This window comes from Eptesicus fuscus, chromosome 3, assembly GCF_027574615.1.
Source record: "Eptesicus fuscus isolate TK198812 chromosome 3, DD_ASM_mEF_20220401, whole genome shotgun sequence".
Classification (NCBI taxonomy): Eukaryota; Metazoa; Chordata; class Mammalia; order Chiroptera; family Vespertilionidae; genus Eptesicus; species Eptesicus fuscus.
In genome coordinates, this window is record NC_072475.1 from 36601395 (window position 1) to 36619254 (window position 17860).

The 17860-nt window shown below is 36.7% G+C and overlaps 1 protein-coding gene across 4 annotated transcripts in view; it reads right to left on the minus strand.

The window, feature by feature from the left end:
• Nucleotides 1-268: 268 nt before the first annotated feature.
• Nucleotides 269-17860, minus strand: part of TBL1XR1 (TBL1X/Y related 1) — a 167654-nt gene continuing 150062 nt past the window's right edge. For 2 of the 4 annotated variants that reach the window (XM_054713737.1, XM_054713738.1), the window contains exons 11-17: nt 13730-13851; nt 13513-13587; nt 10322-10449; nt 9579-9744; nt 6085-6186; nt 5685-5769; nt 269-5002 (exon numbers count right to left, since the gene is read on the minus strand). In XM_054713737.1, the coding sequence (XP_054569712.1) occupies nt 5728-5769; nt 6085-6186; nt 9579-9744; nt 10322-10449; nt 13513-13587; nt 13730-13851 (635 nt within the window). In that variant the 3' untranslated portion in view covers nt 269-5002; nt 5685-5727. Of the gene's footprint in view, nt 5003-5684; nt 5770-6084; nt 6187-9578; nt 9745-10321; nt 10450-13512; nt 13588-13729; nt 13852-17860 lie in introns of those variants that run through there. The other 2 variants (XM_054713739.1, XM_054713741.1) reach the window with 2 other exon arrangements.

The window sequence follows — 17860 nt, forward strand, 5'->3', positions numbered from 1 at the left end:
AACAATATATTTATGAAAACAGTGGTTTGGGTTCTTATGGCAGTTGTTACAATTAGGAACACCAGTATGGGAGAGAACAGACATGTAATTTGTTATGAAGGCTAACTCAGAGCAAAAAAGTTTATTCTACAATAGAACATTGGAGGAGTAAATGCAATTAAAGTGTAAACAAGAAATTGTAAACAAGAAATAGCATCCCTCTCTTTGACTAAATAGTCTATACAAACTACATAGATATCAAAGGTTTTATATATGTACACAGCCAACATAATATCAAAATATATTTTATTCTGGACCTCTTTCAGATCTGATTCAAATTACAGTTGTCAAAGCAATACAATGCAAAGGGGAACTGCAACAACAACAACAACAAAAAATGTGCCTAGAAAGGATAAAGGGTCATTGGGGACAAATCATTGTGATGTGGAACCAAAATACATCGTAAGTGTAACTGACATGGTCCAGGACAGCATAGAACATCTATAATCAGTCTTCCTTACACAATAATCATGAAAACTGAACAATAAAGTTCTTCAACATGTACAAAAAACTGTCATGGGCTGGTTTACACTTTTACAACAGTTTTAAAGTTAACTGGATAACTAAAGAAATGATGCAGACATTTTAATCCAGTGCTATAGGTAGGCTCACAGAATTAGACCCAAAGGATTTGTAAAAATCAAAATTAGAACATTACAACTACAATGTCAAAGTCAGGAAAGAAGAAAATCACTTCTGTATTTAGGGATTACAGAGCTACAAAATGCAGTCTGTGTTTTTGTTTTTAATGAAATGGATAAGTACATCAGACTAGATATAACATGCAGAATGTTTTTTTGAACTTATCCAAAAAATCCAAAGAAAACATCATGAAACAGCTTACTAGAAAGAAGAAAAAAAAAAAAGCCTCAGTTATTCACCCTGCTTCAACACTGTCAACATAAAGGCAGAAATAAAGAACGCTACTAATACTTCAGAACTACTGATATAAGACATCAAATTTCTAAATCAGTGTATTTTAAAAAGTGAACGCTTCCTGTTTTCTCTCTCTCCTCTATATTAACTAGAATCATGTTAAAACAAAACAGATATTGAATGTGACACTTCAGAGCTACTATGGGAAGGAGTAATAATTCATAACTTCCCTACCCTTCTTCCATCCCTGCTGATTCAGAAGGGAAAAAAACAAATAAACCCACAAACCAACCAGGGTCTCTTGTAGATTTGCTGCTATTCCCCAAAATGTTGGCATTTGCTGCCATGCCACAATGTTGGTCCACTGAGTAGGATTCTGTGGAAACTGTCAACAGTAACTCACCAAATGCAAGTACCATCCTTAGCATGTGAGAATAAATGCAGGTTCTATCTAAGTGAACAAATGCACTTATGAAAATGAAAACTGTTTTGAGAAGATAAACAGCACTACATTTGAAATTTATTTTTCCTGTTCACATAAGGATGATCATTTGTGATTCCTTTAAATAGCAAAAATGCATACTCCTCTTCAGGCCTCTATTCAATAGTTTACATTACTCTTAACAAAATCATTCTACATAAACAGCTCCTTAAAAATAGTACTCTTTCATTAAATCTAATTTGACAGAAAGAAGTTTAAGGAAAAAGGAGTGCTTTATAAGTGAAAATGTACAAATCTTTGGCCTTTCTCTTGACATTTTTATATGTCAAAAAGCAAACAAAAACAAAACCACCACCCTTCATGTAATTCAATCTTATGATTACTTTTGCACCATATTTGTTTTTTACATCACAAAAGGAGGCACTTTCAGTATCTATAAAAGGGGTTTAATCCTAAAACATACTTAGAGAATAATTAAAACAGAATTCAATACACTCTAAGACCTAGCAGGAAATTAAAAGTTACCACTTCTAAAAGCCATTTGAACGTCAATGATGGTACCTGATCAACAACAGGAAATGGGGACTGGATCAAATATAAGAGCTTAGGGGATTTCCTACATGGAGAAGAAGTAAGATCCCTTATGATGTTTAGGAGTGACAGCTGCTCTTTATTCTATTTTAATCAGTGAATATTCTATTCATTCAAGTTTTCCTTTCTATTTTTCCTTATGATAAGCTTCTTAACAGTAGCCTAAACAACGATATATAATGAATACCACAGAAAATCTACTGGAGTCAGTTGAACTTCAGGAATAAGTTGTCGGAAAAAAATGAGCAAGAACTTCAAATATAAAACTTTACTTGCTGTGAAACTTGGTCTCTTACAATCATGTTACTGCTCAAATTAGAGGCAATCTGCTTTTTATCTACTGGAGCAGCATCGTGGCACATCAGCAGGCAATGATGATGTTGAGAACAGCAGCAAAAATAAACAATTGTATGCTCACAAAGAACCCAAGCCTACAAAATGGATACCTTCCAGATAAAGTTTACACCTAAAAGACCCAAGACATCAGGATAATAAAGCTCTGTATTTATAATTTTTCATATGTCCTATTGTGGCTATTATGCTTAAGTAAAACAGCTAAAAATAAAAAAAATAAAAACAGAAAAGATGACAATACCATAAAAATGTAGCTATTTGGCAGCTATACTGCAGAACTACTTGACCATCTTTTAATCAGCTGGGGGAGAAGTTAATAACTGTATGCAAATGAATAAATTGTCAATATCAAAATACAAAAGTACTATCAATAATCACCTCTGACTTTCAGATTTAAATTCAGTGCAATTGACAAATGCATCGCTAAAGGAAAATGCAGCTTAAACATACGCAAAACATTTGTGTCTATTCCTGGGAGCACATTTAAAAATTATTGCACAGATTTTTTTTATTTTTATTTATTTTTTTAAAACAACAACAGAGGTTAACCACAGATGTGGACCTCCAGCAATAAAAGCAGGATTTCAAGTGCCAGATACTCAGCATATTAGGTTTCCTACATAAGTCACAGGGTAATAGTTCTAAGTATCTATAATGTGATCCAAACCCTAAAAACAGCTGGCACAAAACCATCATAAATGACTGCCTCTCTGGATGTAAATTTTTAAAAATATTATTACAGTATCATAGTCCCCACTAACAACAACTGGGGTACATATAACAATGTATTATGGAATTAAGTGTATTTATTTTCTTTAACAATAGCAAATGCTATCCTACCTTAGTAAAACCAAGACTTGCTTCAATCAATGCTCTTATGTGAAAATAGCAAAACAACAAATGCTGAAAATCAAAGCTGCATTACTTGGGCTAAATCACTTTATACTTAAAACAGAGGTTAATAAAATTTTAGTAGTAAAGGCCTCAAATAATTAGTAATGGGAATAGTGTTATAAATTTGCTAAGCGATTCCTTAATTAAAATCTTTGAGAGATAAATTTGACAACTGTTCTGTTCAAAACTGACAGTTCTGGCTTCTCACCTTAACCAGGACAAACTTGTTAATCACACATACGAACACAGCCCCATGCTATCATTGGTCAATTCTCTAAATTTTCGCTTTTAGTTGCATGAGCACAAGAGGAGGTTTGATCTGATACCTACATCCTTAAGAAAATACTTGATATTATAAACATAATAAAAGACATGATATAGTAGTGATTACTGAAAAAAAAAAAAATAGCAGCTTAAATCTATCTATATTTGAAAAAAAAAAAAATGTAGTCACAAGTACCACAAATGCAGAATCAGAGCAGCAGGGAAGTTAGTGCAATTATACATTTAAAAAAGAAAATAGGAATCACTGCTATTTAAAAACACCTTGAAGCAAGTCTTGTTTTAAAGATTGTTTTTAAACTAAGATAGCTAACATTTTGCCACGTAATGGCAGTGTTATATGCCGTTATCTTGCTTTGTATAAAGAAAAGTAACATGAGAGATTTTTAATACTGGAGTTTGGTTATATTACATATTTAAGCTTCTACACAGAATGATGGACACTTTTGAGAAGCTAATCCTTATCCAGAAACATTTTAATCTCTTAAAAAACAAAGCAAAACAAACAAATAAACAAACAACAAAAACCCCAAACCTACTTTGCTCCTTTTACAATAGTGCACATTTTAACCATAATTTAGTTATGGCTACAAAACTTCAGAAGACTTTTTTTTGCATCTTCTCTATGGTATTTTTTTAAAAAAATTTGTGCCCTCCTAGTCTTTAATTGGCAGAAATATGTCCCAAAATAGAAACTACTTCATTTAAGCCACATCACAAAATAAAACAAAACGAAATAAAACAAACAAAAAAGAACAGAGCATAATACCCTTTTACTGATGTGTCTTACAGATTGACGTGACCAAAGTCATATATTTTCATTAATTTCCAATTTCCCCTTCCACAACATGCACCAATTGAATATATGCTCTGGGAGCCATAAAAGGTACCAAACATTTATCTTTTCAAAAGAATGCATTAAAATATTTTTTTAATAATTTTTGTAAATTGTGAAAAAAATATAAACAAGAAACTGATTCACTCCCTTACTTCATGCATCCATAAACTAAACCAAAAACAAAAGTTTAAAAGCAAGAACAAACTACTGCTGCAAGTTTTTGTAAGTCCATTTTCTCTGTACATACAAACTGCTCAACTATTGAAGGAAAGAAAAGAATATAATCCATGATGTCTGCTGATTCAAAGGGGAGAAACAAGGCTGTCATTAGTATCCAAAAACTGGTACATGTATGGTCTGCTTTTATAATGCATATTTCTTTCTTCTGTTTTTCATATCCAAAACTTCTAAATGCTATTTTAGGGGCACAGCAGATTAGATTCCAGCACTTGGTGAACAGAATTCACAAGCTGTGACAAAATTCTGTCGTCTTCAGGGTGCAATTTTGTGTATATACACTGTATGTATATATTTCTTTTAGATTTGGCTGTAGTGGACTGGCCATGGTTCAAGTGGGACGATAGCAGTACATGGGTCAGGGACAGTCAATTTGGCTATGTACACATTCATAGTCGGTCCATGGCTTCCAACTAGTAGCGCTATTTCCGAAGGTCTAATACACAAACCTGTAAGAAATTAAAATAATCAACCAGTGTGTTAAGAATTTCATTATACAATTGTAACTTCACTTTTCTATAGTACAGTTTGGAATCTATTTCTTGGTTCCAAGTTCACAAAGCTGGTAAAGTAATAATAACCATGGAAATGGGCACTTAATAGAACTCAGATACATCGTCTAATCCAGCGGGAGGAAACAATGATGGGCTAACACTACAGAGGCAGAACCGTGGCTAACATTTTGAAGATTTACTCTCTGCTAACTAAGAAGTAAAAAAATGCTCAAAATAACCCTAGCCAGTTTGGTTCAGTGGATAGAGCGTCTGCCTGCGGACTGAAGGGTTCCAGGTTCGATTTCAGTCAAGGGCCCATGCCCGGGTTGCAGGCTCAATCCCCAGTTGGGGGCCTGCAGGAGGCAGCCAATTACTTATTCTCTCTCATCATTGATGTTTCTATCTCTCTATTCCTCTCCCTACCTCTCTGAAATCAATAAAAATAAATAAAAGGAGTTAAAAAAATGCTCAAAATAAACCATTTCCTATCTTTTGGGTCTTAACAAAACATACTACAGATTATATTAAACTACAGCTTCAGTAAACAGCTAATGGCTGTACCCTACCCATCTTCCCTTTGCTTTCAGAGCTTCAGAAGTCATAACTCATATTTCTGTAAAGAGTTGGCCAACCTCACCCTGAAAAGTCTCTCAGTATCACATATTCCTCAAATGCAGGACTCAACTGCCTCTATTCCCCCTTCCCTGGCCACCAACACTCTTCTGCAGGGAAGAGAAAGTAGAAATAGGCAATGAAAATTCAAATCTCTCATAGTGGTATCCTGCTATTCCTAATTTCAATAAGGAAGCTTGATTTAAAAAATAACTGTCAATTTCTTGATTATGAACACTCTTTTGGCAAAGGTAGTACAAAATTTGTTTACTTTTTTTTTTATGAAACGAACATGAAAAATATACAGCTTTCAGTAAAAAAGATCAATACCATATCATAAAATTTATTTTGAAGAGAACACTAAGCCACATGTATTCACTATGTTTACACACACACACCCTCTGGAAATACTGTATTATACTTACTGAACCATCTGATGCACTGGCTCCAACCTTGTCTCCTGCTGCATTCCAGCAAACTTCAAAAATTCCACCTGTTCCCCTGTAGCTGTGAACTAGAGCACCTGTCTAAAAATATGAAAAACAAAATTTTATAAATACTAACATACTGAGGTAAAAATATTATCAGGCTTCATTTCTAGCAATCAAAGGTAGGATTTAGATTTAACTCCAAAATAAATACAAGCTCTAAAATACTAGAAGAGTGATTTGAAGATCCTTTCATAAAAAGAGAACACTAATCTGCTCTCAACAGATCAGTTTCTCCAGAACTGATAACCATTCTTAGCTAAGGCACCTTTGGCCTCTCTGACACAATTAACAATGGTTAGAAGTGAACATCCAATGTATGACTTAAACTTTTGATGATGTTACTAAAAGCTGCATGAGTTTGGCCAACTTGTAAAGACAATTGTAGTGTGAGTCTGTTAGGTATTCCATATTAAGTAAAATTCCATATTAGAATAGACCCCTAAGCTATAGGAGTTATGAAAGAAGCTAAAAAAATATATGTACACAATTCTTGAATTCTTAAAAAGTATAACTAGGAACATTAATAATCTCATTATCAATTTAGCTGAACCATAAGTATAATTAAATTATTTTATTCCTTCAGCAAGAGGAATAATAATCATTCAGCTGCCACTGATTAATTAAAACACAAAAAATGTACTGTCTTAAGAAACCAGTCATTAAATAGGGCAAAGGTCAGAGGTTCTGCTGGGAGAAAATGGACAATGAAAAATATGCTTCTGGTGTTCTGCCCTGACAAACAGGATGGCATCTCTCAGCTTTAAAGCAGCCTACCAGGCCAAACGAGAGGGAGCAGGCCTTCCTAAAAAGAACGCATTAGCAGACATGTACCTTGTAAATACCTCCCAGATAGCTAACCCAAGTATATCACTAGAAAGTCTGTTTTTCCTTGCTTTCCTCTTCACAGTGTGTCTGGAAATACTTCAGAAACCACAGATGCACTGCCAAGGCTGATCACACTGGGAAGGCTCTACTGCTTCCTAATTTTTCTTTTCCTACCTAAAATTTCTAACAATTTAAGAGATTAATTAACAAGTATGAATACAGGTCTTGAATATCTACAAGTAATTAGAAGAGAAAGAAGTGGTACCAACAAAATCTAAAATCTGCTGATATATAAAAACTAAAATCTATAGAACAGTCAACTTTGGGGTAAGAAAACAAAAACTTTCTTTTAAAAGTACTGACCAATTTCTAAGCTTGAATTAGGTCAATAGATCATCAGCATCTACTCAAATCTATATGTACATTCAGACCAGATTTCAACAATTTACCTGTCAAATGCTTAGGTAACCTATCACCCAAGTAATGAAAGAAAAGAACTACATGCATATATGATAAAAAGGATAACGACTGTCTCCTACACTAAAAACTCATTAGATGCATTTTACTATTTTCAAACTTAACGTAAAATGACATTTTTTGTACATAACAGTGATACAACAAAACAGCACGGATAGCTGCTCAAATGCCCTTAAAAACCAATCAGTATCTGCCATTAGAACTCTCAAGTCCTATACCCAAATTTCATGGAATTGATTTTCTCACACTAGAGTAAATGAGTGACTGAAAAGGTATACAACAGACAAATTATCCATAGATTGTATCTAAAAAGCCTTTGCTATTCGGTCACAACAGAAAGAGTAATGTGAAAGGAAAGCCAAGGGGAAATGAACTAGTAGACAGAGAGCACAGTAATGTGCCAAAATCCATAATGTTTCAACATGAGCAACAACCAGTAAATAAAAGGAATATATATTTTTTAAAGATATTTGTGGTTAACAATAAAATCCATAAAACACCTCAGAATAAATTTGGAAAAATGAAAGTCTTTATAAAGAAATTATAAAACCTTACTGAAGGGGAAAAAATACATAATTAGAGGGACTTACAAAGTTATAGTTATTAAAGCTATGCTAATGATACAGGAATATACAATAGCACCTATGAATAAATCACACAAGAACTTCATATATGAAAGAAGTGGTATTATGAAACATTAAAGGGACAATAAATTGTACTGACATAACTGGTTATCCATCTTCTAAGATAAAATTAGAACTCTAGCTCACACCATATATAAAACACCAATTCCAAGGGAGTTAAAAATATAAATGTAACAACAAAATAGTGAAAGTATAAAATGAAAGAATCATATTGCTTTTACACACACACACACACACACACACACACACACACACACACACACACACCTCGAGACGACAACAAAAACTAATAAAAAACAGTTGCCTGTAGGGGGATCAAGACAGAAATGGGAGCAAAAGTTCTCAGTGTATACCTTTTACAATGTTTTGGTTTTTTGGGGGAAGACCACCTGAATGAGTAACTTAATCAAAAATAATACTTGAGCCATGGATGGGTGGCTGTTAGTTGGAGCATCGTCCAATACAGCAAAAGACTGCAGTTTGATTCACTGTTGGGGCATGTATGGGAAGCAACCAATCAATGTTTCACTCTCGCATCAATGTTTCTCTCTCTCTCTCACTTCTAAAAATCAATAAAAAACATAGCCTCGGGTAAGGAAAAACAAAAACAAAACACTTGAAAATGATGACTTAAGCAAAATAGTCTAACCAGAAGCAATGGAGAGTAATACAAAGAGAAATAGACCATAATAACTTACTGTGGCTGTACTAAACCAGTGAATAGCTGGATCATGGGAGTTAAATGACTGCTACTAAAGAAACTGTATGGCCCTGGGTAGGTAGCTCAGTTGGTTAGTGGTCATTCCAATATGTCAAGGTTGAGGGTTTGATCCTCCGTCAGGGCACATACAAGTAGCAATCAATGAATGCATAAATAAGTGGAACAACAAATGGATGTCTCTCTCTCTCTCAAATCAATTAAAAAAAAAAAGTAACAGAAAAAAAGAAACAGTATATGTAGAATACAAACTAAAATACTGAAAAGATTTAAAAAAAATAAAAAAGAAAAGCAACAAACAGGCTATTTTCTCCACTTTTAGGAAAGATGCTCTATAGCACTGTCCCTAAATGGTAGTAGAGGTTTGTTACATTGTGTTCAGTCATAATATCGTGTCCTTTAGTACATTTTCACTGCTCATATAGGTTTTTCAAAGACAATCTTTTTAGAAAAAAAAAAAAAACCCTATATTATTTAAAAAATGCACCTTAAACTCTCACATTTTAGGTCTGCAAAAGTACTGGAAAAAATAAAATGAAGAATCTAAAGTTGTTTCTAAAATCTGGTCCATATCATGAAAATATAACTTCAGTTGGTTTCCATCTTTAATTAGCTGTAATTTTTTTAAGTATTCATTTAAAAACAAGAACTGAATTCAGGGCACAAAAGGAATGACAACCAAAAAGGAAATTATATATACAGGCTAATGCTTCTTACTGAATATGAGAGTACTTGACTATTCTTATACAGACATATAGACATACCTGTGTGTTCCAGATGTGCACACATTTGTCAAAAGAACCACTTGCCAGATACCTGCCATCAGGACTGAAAGCTACACTGTACACAGGCTCTTGGTGTTTTGTCAAGGTATGGATGCAAATTCCTCGGTCTACATCCCATAATCTAACAGTAGAGTCAAAGGATGCACTGACAGGGAGGAAAAAATGTTATTTTATAAGTAATGAAATACTCTCAGTCCACCCCCAATATACAATATTCATCCATTCCTAACAGCCAGCACAAATTCCTCATGAGAAGCAGACTGGGCTGTTAGAAAGAAAGTGTTCGGGAAACCAATCTATAATGAGAAAAGGCAGCTTCAGGGCATCCCCAGGTCCCTGAATTGAAGCACATAAATGAACTAATTCACTGTATTCCTTTGCTCTTTAAATAATTCCTTTATATTAATCCAGGGTTTTGAACACTCTATTGACTATATTTTTAACTTTATAGATTCTTTTAAATGCTGAAGAAATTATTGCACTGTGCCTCAATTACTTGGATAACAATCACCAGCAAATATTTGATATCTCCAGACAAAAACATTCATTATGACTTGAAATAATAAAACTCCATTTAAAAGTTCCCATTTAAATATATATACATATATTCTTTGCAGGATACATTCCCACTTCATGGAATCTTCCCCTAATTTTCTGTCATATTTATTAGAAGTTGCATTTGTAGAAGACTCATAAAAGGAAGAGTAAGACATAAATATTACCTTGCTAACATAAGGTTGGCATTTGGATTATTTGTCCCTGGTCCTGTTGGACTCCACTTGATAGTATAAATTTCTTTATTATGTGCTTGCAAATCATGGACACAATTGTCTTGTTTCATACTCCATATCTAAGCAAAAAAGAAATATGTATGAAATTACTTTTCCATACAAAAGGTACATTTAAAACACTACCTTGACAATTCAAAATATAAGTGCTATAACCAAAACAATGTTTATAGAAATCAGGGACTATTTGGAAATAAACTAAAATGTAGAATATACTTCACATTTTCTCTTTTAAAAATGACAGTTCTTTCCAAATATTCTCTATTGTGAGGCTTCAGGACTGAATTAACTGTAGTTCTAAGATTACTTCTGATAGCTGCAGATGGTATCTACACTAATAAAAGAAAAACATGCGCTATGCCCACAAGCCACGCCCACCAGCCAATCAGGAATGAGTATGCAAATTAACCCAACCAAGATGGCTGCGGCCACGGAGAGAGCAGAGACTTGGGTTTCCCCGGAAATGGAGGAAGCCAAGCCTCCCACAGCCCTGGCCTGCGCTCAAGGCTACAAAGTTTCAATTATAGAAGATAAAGAAATCCCAACAAAAATGGTGGCAGCCACCGAGCTGGAGAGAGCAGGAGGCTTGAGTTGCCCCCAGCGATGGAGGAAGCCAAGCCTCCCGCAGCCCTGGACTGCGCTCAAGGCTACAAAGTTTCAATTATAGAAGATAAATAAATCTCAGATACCAGGGCCTCCACTTGGGTCACTGGGGGTGCGTGGCTGGCCTGCAAACCACCAAAGGCCCCTCACCCAGGCTGCCCCATGCCCCAAGGGAACCCCCACCCTGATCCGGGACACCCTTCAGGGCAAACCAGCCGGCCCCCACCCGTGCACCAGGCCTCTATCCTATCTAATAAAAGAATAATATGCAAATTGACCGTCACTCCAACACACAAGATGGCCAGCAGGGGACGGCAGTTGGGAGGGACCAGGCCTGCAAGGGAGGGCAGTTGGGGGCGATCAGGCCAGCAGGGGAGAACAGTTGGGAGGGACCAGGCCTGCAAGGGGGGGTGGGGGGGAGCAGTTGGGGGTAATCAAGCCTGCAGGGGAGGGCAGTTAGGGGCAATCAGGCTGGCAGGGGAGAAGTTAGGCATCAATCATGCTGGCAAGGGAGTGGTTAGGGGGTGATCAGGCTGGCAGGCAGAAGCATTTAGGGGAAATCAGGAAGGCAGGCAGGCGAGCAGTTGGGAGCCAGCAGTCCTTGATTGTGAGAGGGATCCCAGATGGTGCAGGCTGGGCTGATGGACAACCCCCCCATTCACAAATTTCATGCACCAGACCTCTAGTCCTATAATAATAAAAGGTATATGCAAACAGACAGAATGGCAGAACAACCAAACAACCAATCAAAGCATAATATGCTAATGATCTGCTAAGGCTGCTCAACTGCTCACTATGACATGCATGACCACCAGGGGGCAGACAGTCAACTGGTCGACCAGTTGCTATGACGTGCACTGACCACCAGGGGGCAGATGCTCTGACTGGTAGGTTAGCTTGCTGCTGGTGTCTGGCAATTGGGACTGAGTGAGATGGGCTGGACATGCCCTGGAGCCCTCCCCTGGTCCCTCCCTGGCCCGATCATGCACCGGTGGGGTCCCTCAGCCTGGCCTGCACCCTCTAGCAATCCAGGACCCGTTGGGGATGTCGGAGAGCCGGTTTCAGCCCAATCCTGCAGGCCACTCCCTTTGGGAGGACGCCAGATGCAGGGCTCATGGCTGGCGAGCGCTGCTATGGCAGCGCGAGCCCCTCCGGATTGGGACTGATTGGGCGCAAGCCCATGGCAGGCACAGTGGGGCCGGGATGAGCAGGAGCAGCAGGTAGGAGCTGCAGGCGGTGTTGGACTAGGGGTTTCGGTCCGATCCCTGCAGGCTACCCAGAAGGACCCCCACCCATGCACCAATTTGTGCACCGGGCCTCTAGTAACTCAATAAACTCCTTAGGTGATGTTCCTAAAATGTTTAAGGTATTAGTTTTTATGCTGTCCATTAAATAAAAGATTAACATTATAACTTGCTCTTAGAATTTAAAATCAGAAAACATTTTGCAACAGAGAAAATAGATAAGTGACTTACAAATAAAATATGATTCATGTATGACACCAGAGCATAGGCAACAAAAGCAAAATAAGACCGAGACTACATAAAATTAAAAAGCTTCCACACAGCAAAGGAAACAATCAGTAAAGTAAAATAAAAAGGCAACCCTACAAAATGGAGAAAAAAACTTATCCAATATAGGGTTAATTTCCAAAAATATATAATGAACCCCTCCAACTCAACAGCAAAAAAAGTTATACCGATAGAAAAGCATTTTTACTAGCAATGTTTGCAAGGAAGCCCAGGCCTGAGAAAAAACAAAACAAAAAACCCCGTCAAACTAAAAACAACAGGAAAAAAACCTCCCAGGTTACCAAGGTTACATTTAGTCTGTTCCTGGGAGAAGGAGGAGCAGTTTTCCCTAATGAGCATGATAGCTATAAAGGTCACTATGTCTGCATGTGACCTTTTCAGTAGTTAGTATACTGCAGAAAAGGCTTCATTAATTTTGGAGATTAATATTAGGTTGTTCTTTATATCAGAATGTTTTTTTCCTCTTACTGTGGTATGCATAGATCTTAGTTCTGCTTTTAGTTACACAACAAGAAAAATGTAAATTCATGCTGAGATGTGAATACTGGCATGTCAACTAGGCTCACTCACCTATTAAGTGATTCTCTGCAATTTACCAGTTTCCGGGCAAGGGTGACATACATTACCACCATAGCAAAATTAATAGTTTGCAGATCTCAATCAAATTCATGAATGCTACAGAGATCTTAGTTTCTTATTAGTCAAATCATTACATGTGCAAATACATTTACTGCACCAATATATGACTTTCTAATAGTGAAGACAATTTATAACAGCACATTTCTAAGTACCATAATTCCCATCACGCAGCCATCCTTTTAAATGGAACTTATTTGCTCTATTCAAACATTTGAAATACTTCATAAAAGAAAACATAAAGAACAAGATTTAAACACTCAAAGAACTATGAGACATTCTATAGTGTTCAAATGGCCTGCACAGTGACACTGTATGACATCTCCACCCATTTCTCCCCGATATCCAAATTACCTTCAAAGTCATGTCATCAGAACAAGAGGCCAGGAGATTGCCAGTTGGGTCCCATTTGATAGCATTTACTTCATTCTAAAAATAACAGTAAATATTTATATTTTCATTTTATAGACCAGGTTGCTCTTTGGTCATTAAACATACATACTTCAAACCCATTCTGAAACATTACTTATTCACCATAATCACTTCAAAGAGGGGAAAACCCATTTCTCACCGTGTGTCCCTGGAATGTTTTAATAGGTCTGTCTTGTCCTAATTTGCAGACATGAATGCACATATCCGTACTACAAGAGGCAAAGGTGTTGTTGCTCTGCCAGTCAACATCCAATGCTGGTGCTGAAAAGAAAAAGGCCAGGTTAGCAGCATTCGTTCCACACATAATGCTACCTCAGAGCCTTCACTTTAAACCATGGTTGGGCATTAAGCATGCTAATGGAAATGTAAAATTCTACTTCATACTTTTAAAAAATGGAATTTTTAAAAATTATATCTAAATATAAAAAATATCAACACATGTCAGGTTAGTTGCCTCCATGTCAGACACAGGCTAATAAGGAAGTACACTGGCCTGGTAATCAGGAGGTCAGTGTTCCTGAGGGCATACTGTGAATTACTAGCACTGGGTTTCTCATTTGTAAATGATGCTACACTTCTTATTTCTGAAAGTCTGTGAGTGTTCAATGAACAAGAATCCTTGGTTCTGCCACTCCCTAACTAGTAGTGGGCTCTCAGCAAGCCACTTAACCTGTCATGGTATTTTCTTCATCTAAACAAATGGGAATAAAACCTTTAAGCTTAAAGGTACACAAGGATATTGTGAAAATCAAGTGAGAGGTATTTATGGAAAGTACTTTGTAAATTACAAGCTAGACAAATGTTACACTGAATAAGGAGCATTCTCAGCATCTACTCAACCGATAAATGTAATATTGTATATGATTCACAAATATATTTTCTTCTAAGAGATTCCCATCAATTACCTCTTAAAATCATCTCTTAAAATCTATGTCACTGAATTTCAAACCTCAGAAGCCCAAAAGCTGTCTGCATTTATTACTTATTTTAGCTCTACTATGATTAAAGATTCTTCCTTTCATTGTCCCCTGCTGAAAGGTGCAAAGATTCTATAATTAGCAATGCAGATTAAGGTAATGATAGCTAGTAATCTGGTTAAGCAATAGGAGCATACCAAAAACAATGGATTTAGAGCAGGGATAGACATACTATGACCCTTTAGCCAAGAACAGTTTCTATATTTCAATTGGCTGGGGAGAGAAAAAAAATCAAAATACTATACCTGATCAAAAGAAGATCTAGAAATGTGAGAATTATATGCAATTCAAATTCATATATAAAGCTTTATGAAAATCTAGCCAAGCTCATTTGGTTACATATGGCTGCTTTTACACTGCAAGGGTAAACTTAACTGCAACAGAGATTCTACAGCTTACAAAACCTAAGTTATTTTCCAAACCTTTACAGAACAAGTTTACCATTTAGAGGAAACAGAAAAGGTCAAATTTAAGCTGTGTATCCTCATTATTAGAGATATAAAAGATTTAATAAAGGAGGTTGGAACTGGTGTCTATGGGAAGGGAAAAACAAAGCCACTCTGTATATATCTAATTATAATAGTAATTGGCAATATTGAGACTAAATATATTATAAATGGGTGTTTTGAGCACTTAGATTGATAAGCCAAAAAGTACGTCATCATGTGTGAGGGCTTGCAACTATGGAAAGGAGAACAAGAAGAAGAAACAGAAGAAGAAGGAATTAAAGCATTTAGACTCAAAGAGATATTTACTCAGAATTTTGAGAACTATATATAGCAATACATTTTTAACAAGACAAAGGACAACAGTGAAACCTAATTTCACTGGCTAGAGACTAATCAGGTAAAACACTAAAATCTAGAGTGCAGCTCAAGGAAGCTAATGGTAGTAACATGGCCAGACACTACTGAAGAACTAGCTTTGGGTATATTTCCACAATGAAAAACCAGGGATCAGGAACCTACCTGGACTGAGTCAGTAAAGGAAAGTAATACTTACAAGATGGAAAAATAACTTACTATGAAACTTACTATGCAGGAGGTATAAAATACTGAATCCTCTCCCCAAGCAAACTTATGAAAACTACAGTGGTATATAAAAAATATTAACATAAATTCACCTACAAAAATTTCAAATTACAAGAATTCCCACCAGATTAAAAAAAAATGAACAAGACACAATTTTGGACTGGGCAAGTGGTGTGAATGGCAGTATGGCAGTGACTGCTACTGTCATAAGACAACTGCTCGGGATGGCCTGGTCTCCTCCCTCCCTCGCAGAACCTCCTCACTAGTCCCCGGCTTCTGAGTGCCTGGGTGCTAAGGGCTCCTCCCAGGGGCAAACTTCTTCAGAGAATCACCCTGCTCTGTTGCTTCTACTTACCCAAAATGTGGCTGGTACCCAATAGCTGGTGGTATGTAGTTGGAGGGTAAAAGGGTAGGTTAAAAAAAACCCTAGCACCCCTGGCTCAAATGAGAGAAATTCTGAGGAGTGTCTGATGAGACTGAACACGGGCTGTTTCACCAGAAACCCTCCCTTCCTGGGCCCTTCAGCTCTTTCCCATCCTGCTTCCCACACTCCTCCACTTGTTTCTCCTGGAAGGTTTCCTTAATAAATCACTTCACTCAAATGCTTGGCTCCAGGTCTGCTTCTGAGAGAATCCAACTTAAATCAGCCAGGAAATAAAACTATAGGCCAACTTTGATTGGCACCGTGTGTGAACTCTGCTGCCGTCTGTGTGCATCACGATTCTCAGAGTAATACAGATGACTGTTGGCGTGTCACCGCTCTTAGGCCCACTACTTTCCACTCTGCTCTCCTCTGCTCCACACCTTGGGGCTGACTTCTCCAATCACATAGTACAGCATCCTGTGCCTACAGAGTTCCCACAGTGGAAGACACCGTCACGAGCCCAAGGTCAGCAGAAACAAAGAAGACAGGAATTTTGTTCCCATTTCTTTCAGGCTGGGACTCTGGCAGCTGCTGGGATTACTCCATGTTGCCTGTTCTTGCCAGGCAGCCTCTCCTCTAAGGCTCCGATTCACACCGAGCATTTGGCTCCTGCCGCCTTCTCTAAGTCTTAGGTTTCTGGCAGTTGTTAAACTCCGAGTTACCTCATATTCCTCTGTTTTTCACTCTTCCAACACCTCTGCAACTATTTCCTTGTATTAAATTCCCTTTCTTGGAGTACCTGGTTTAGTCTGCTCTCATGCCTGGAATCTGAGTAACTACTTACACTACACTTTCATTTTTGTCATTAAATATGTGACTTAAGATATTTCAAAAACCATTTTAACAAAATGATTCTTAGGTAAATAATTTGTTCAAGTAAGAAAGTAAGAAAAAACGTGAGAAAAAAATTAATTCTAATCAATTGCTATGAAGAAGGCCAAGTATCTGTCCTGATGCACAAGGGTATTAACTTGGCACAGAGCTGTCGACAAAATCTTAGTAGAAGAAAATAAGTAGTAGTATTCAAACAGAATATTGTTAGGTTCAAAACAAAAACAAAGTGTTTTTGTGCAGGTACAGATACTGGAGGAGGTGGGAATGCTGCAACATGAGCTGGGTGATTAATGCATCTGTGATACAGCTGGCTCTTAAGGTGCAATGGTTATGGATTGGTGCAATCTAAGAACATATACCTCCTTACTTCATATTTATTCCTAAAATAAAATGAGTCCAGGTAACGCACGTTCTTTAGGATAGAAATAAGACCTCTAAGATAAAATGTACTTTTATGTAAGTGAGAGATGAGAGGTGTGTTCGCTATTACTGGCCTCATTTTACACACAATAAAAGTCTAAGAAAAGTTAATTTGCCCAGGGTAACACACTTTTAAAATCCTGAAACTGAGATTCAAATTTCTGTGTCCTCCAATTCTGATTTGTTTTTGTTAACCTGTGCATCCTTCTTAAGTTAAAAAGGTAATGAACAAACCTATGAGGGTAGGGAAGAAAGGCATTCATTACTCATTTGCTTTTTTTTAAACAGTTTTATTCATATATAATTCACATACCATAAAATTTACCCATTTAAAGTATATAATTCAATGATTTTTGATATATTAATTTTTAAATATTGTGGTCATATATAACATAAAATGTCATTTTATTAAGTGTAAAATTCAGTGGTGTTAATTACATTCCTACTGTTGTGCAACTATCACCATTTCCAAAACTTTTTCAACACCCCAAACAGAAACTAACCACTAAGCTATACCTCCCCATTTCTCCCACCCACAGTCACTGCTAACCTTTAATCTTTACTTTTTATCTACATACTAGTAG